At 38.8% G+C, this 4,138-nt stretch overlaps 1 protein-coding gene across 1 annotated transcript; it reads left to right on the top strand.

The window, feature by feature from the left end:
- Positions 315 to 842, top strand: LOC109326355. Its single transcript, XM_019559045.1, has one exon. It carries the CDS (start codon positions 315 to 317, stop codon positions 840 to 842), a length of 528 nt encoding a protein of 175 aa, XP_019414590.1.

Below are 4,138 nucleotides of genomic sequence, written 5' to 3'. Positions count from 1 at the left end.
CTACAATTCATATCCCTTCTAACAGGATATAATCTCTTAGGCTACATCAATGGCAGCATACCTTGTCCATCCAAACATCTAGACGAAAACTCATCCCTCATAATCCATCATACACTCACTGGATTCGTCAGGACCAACTCATCCTGCATGGAATTATCTCATATGTGGCTGCAACTATTGTTACCCACCTTCGCACGGGTCAAACTGCCAAACAAGCATGAGAGACTCTTAAAACTATTTATGCAAGTAGATCTAGAGTGCGTATCATGGCCCTAAATAAACGCATCACTACTTTCACAAAAGGCACATAACCTATGGCTACCTATCTTCAAGGGATCAAAGTTATTGCTGATGAGCTAGCCATCATTGACAGCCCTCTGGATAGCACCGATTTAGTTATTCACACATTAAATGGTCTGAGTGCATACTACAAAGAAATCTTTGCAGCATTATGTAGTAGAAAAACTCTAATCACCTATGTTGAACTTCATGAGAAGTTAATGGATTTTGAAACAATTCTATCTCGTGACAACCAACATCAATCCAGACCACTAGTACCTACAGAAAATGCAACTACAAGGTCCAGAGGGCAACAAAGGTATAAACCTCAATTCAATGCTCCAACACCTTCAATCACACACAATTCAGACAAACAAGTCATATGCCAATTCTGTGAAAGACCAAGCCATAGTGCAAAGATATGTTACAAAATCAATGTCTATCTTAAGAAGCATGGACCAAGACCATCAGTCCAAATGGTTACTCATCACCCACCAATGCAGAACTCTAGTTGGATCATGGACACTGGAGCATCACACCACATTACTCAAGATCTACAATAATTGACATTGGCAAACACATATCCAGGATCAAATCAAGTCCTTGTTGGAGATGGCTCAGATTTGAAAATCACTCACATTGGCCACACTACAATACCAAGCAACACTAAATCTTTATCTCTTAAACAAGTCTTATGTGTTCCAAATATAGCAACTAATCTTGTATTTGTCTCTAAACTATGCCAAACTAACCAATGTTCTGTTGAATTCTTCTTTGATTGCTTCATTGTTAAGGACTTGAATTCGGGCCAACCACTACTCCAAGGACCTCTTAAACGGGACCTCTACCATCTACCGTCAACCACCAACACCACTGCTTTACCTCATGCTCACCTCACTAGTCTTCAGTCTACTTCAACATGGCATCACAAACTAGGTCACCTTTCAGTCAAAATAATCAAGCATCTGGAAAATCACAACTTTATTCCAATAAGAGCTCATGTCTCATATGATTTCACCTCTTGTCATTGTGCCAAAAGTCACAAGCTACCATTCTCAAGTCATCATCTTCACAGCATTAAACCTTTGGAACTCATCTACTCTAATGTATGGGGCCCTGCTCCTACCAAGTCTTTAAATGGCTCACTTTATTACTTAGTTCTAGTTGATCATTTCTCTAAATATGTTTGGTTATACCCAATGACAAATAAGATGTATTTTCCATCTTTGTTCAATTTAAAGCTATTGTTGAAAAGTACTTTAACTTACCAATTGTGACATTATTCTCTGATAATGGTGGAGAGTTTATAAAATTGAAACACTTCCTGGCTTCACAAGGCATCACTCATCTTACAAGTCCACCTCACACACCTGAGGTCAATGGCACAACAGAGAGAAGACACATGCACATAGTAGAAATAGATCGAGCCCTACTACACCATGCCAACCTACCAGCTCAATTTTGGTCATATGCTTTCCTCAAAGCTACACATCTCATCAACAAGATGCCTACTGCTAAGCTAAAAATGCAGACCTCCTTCACAGTGATGTTCAAACAAGCACCTGAGTACAACAAACTCCATTCCTTTGGTTGTTTATGCTTTCCATGGTTGAGGCCTTACATACACAATAAACTTCAAAATAGATCCCTACCTTGCATTTTCCTTGGCTACTCACAAAATCAATGTGCATATCTTTGTCTTGAACCTCTATCAAACAGAGTTTACATCTCAAGACATGTACAATTCATTGAGAACTATTTTCCTTATGTCTCCTTAATCACACAAACCAAACTGAATCACCCTGCTCCTATCCCTGAAGCCATACTTCCCTCCATCATTCCTCTCAAACATATCGCATACCCATCCCCCTCCAACATAGCACAACCACATACTCTTGACGTCCAACACACTAACCAACCCACTACCACAACACCAACACCATCTCCACAAAATCAGACATGCCTTACAAACCCACCACCTCACATTCCATAAAACAGAAGCCATCCTATGACCACCAGATCACAACATAACATCTTAAAGCCCAAGAAAATACTCACTGCCACAAAACATGCCCTTACTACTTTCTAGGAGTTGAGCTCATTCCAACTAAGCAAGGTCCTCTATTCATTCAACATGGCTACATTCGCGATTTGTTGAAAAAATTCAATATGGCAAGTGCTAAGCCAAAGTGCACCCCTCTTGGCACATCCACATCCCTCAAGCTACAGGATGACTCTGCAGCAGTAGATGCAAAAAGTTTCAGAGCAATCATTGGTGCACTACAATACCTCATACTCACTCGTCCAGACTTGTCTTTTGCAATCAACAAGCTCTCACAATTCATGCACCAACCAACTCAAACTCATCTTCAAAAACTTAAGTATACTCAGATACCTCAAGCTTACACTCAACTATGGCTTAACACTAAAGAAACCAAGTCAGATAACACTACATGCCTTCAGTGATGCAGACTTGGGAGGGAATTTGGATGACAAAACCTCCACCTATGCATTTGTCATTTACTTTGGTGGAAATCCAGTCTCATGGTTGTCCAAACGACAAAGAACGGTAATTAGATCCTCCAGAGAAGCCGAATATAGATCAATTACCAACACTTCAGCTGAAATAATGTGGTTGCTCAACCTTCTTGGAGAACTTGGCATAAAACCACACACTCCTACTCTATTCTGTGATAATATTGGTGCCACCTACCTATGCTCTAATCCATTGTTTCATTCTGGCATGAAACACATTACCCTTGACTATCACTTCGTTCACCAACTTATTCAAATGGGAAAGCTAACAATAGCTCACATATCAACCAAAGATCAAATAGCAGACATTCTCACAAAGCCATTAACTAAAGCCAAATTTGCTCCACTTAGAGACAAGCTAGTTGTCACTAATGGTGACCCAATCTTGCGGGGGTGTAATAGAGTCAATCATTATCTAACCAAATCAAATCCCTTTCTATGAGGAATCAGTTAAGGTAGTTAAAGAATATGAGTAATCTTAGCACTTATGATTCCTAGTTTATAGGGAAATCTCATCATTCCTACATTATAGGAATCTGATTGTTTCAATCATTAAGGCTCTCTATATATACTTGTTGTACACACCTTGAATGAATACCTTGAATGAATATAGAAAAATCAATTCTCTTCACATGAGAGGCCACCTTCCTTTAATGCAAGAAATGATAAAATTGAGGAACCAATTTGTATATGAACTCAACCAAGATGGCTTCACTCCTCTCTATCTTTCGAATGTTAATGGTCATCTTAAAAGCATACCATGGTTTTAGCGGAATGGAGAAACACTTACGGTTCATAATGCAGTAATGATAATATTTGTAGTTTATTATGTTAGTCTTATGTAGTTTATTATATTTATAATTTATTGTGTTACTGTTTTTTTTTTCTAAAAAATATTAAATACATTAAATTTTAAATAATTATTTTTTAATTTCACGCGGGCCAGCCCGCCATAACTCACAACCCGCTTAGACCAGATTTGGACTACAATTTGTTATTTACAAATTGCACCAATGCATTTTAGCCCGACCCAGTTTAGTCCAAACTAAATGCAGGTTAACCCAAACCCGTCTGAGTAGCCCGTTTTGACAGGGCGTACGCATACATCAATTGACATGAGGTAAGGTGTGTAATGTAAGTATACTCCATGGCAGGAAAATATTTCAAGAGGGAAACAAAATATTTAGGAGTTTGCCATGTGTTCAGTTAAAAGTCCAAAAAATAACCTCATCCTCATGCTATGCTCATCCTCATCATATCCTCATCCACGTCCTCATCTTATCCTCATCCTCGTCCTCATCCTATCCTCATCCTCGTTCTCATC

Source organism: Lupinus angustifolius, chromosome LG14 (genome assembly GCF_001865875.1).
Source record: "Lupinus angustifolius cultivar Tanjil chromosome LG14, LupAngTanjil_v1.0, whole genome shotgun sequence".
Lineage (NCBI taxonomy): Eukaryota > Viridiplantae > Streptophyta > Magnoliopsida > Fabales > Fabaceae > Lupinus > Lupinus angustifolius.
This window is presented reverse-complemented; position numbering and strand designations above follow the sequence as displayed.

Excerpts from the sequence above, each read along its gene's own strand:
- LOC109326355 (XM_019559045.1), top strand. The coding sequence starts at position 315 with ATGGCTACCTATCTTCAAGGGATCAAAGTTATTGCTGATGAGCTAGCC.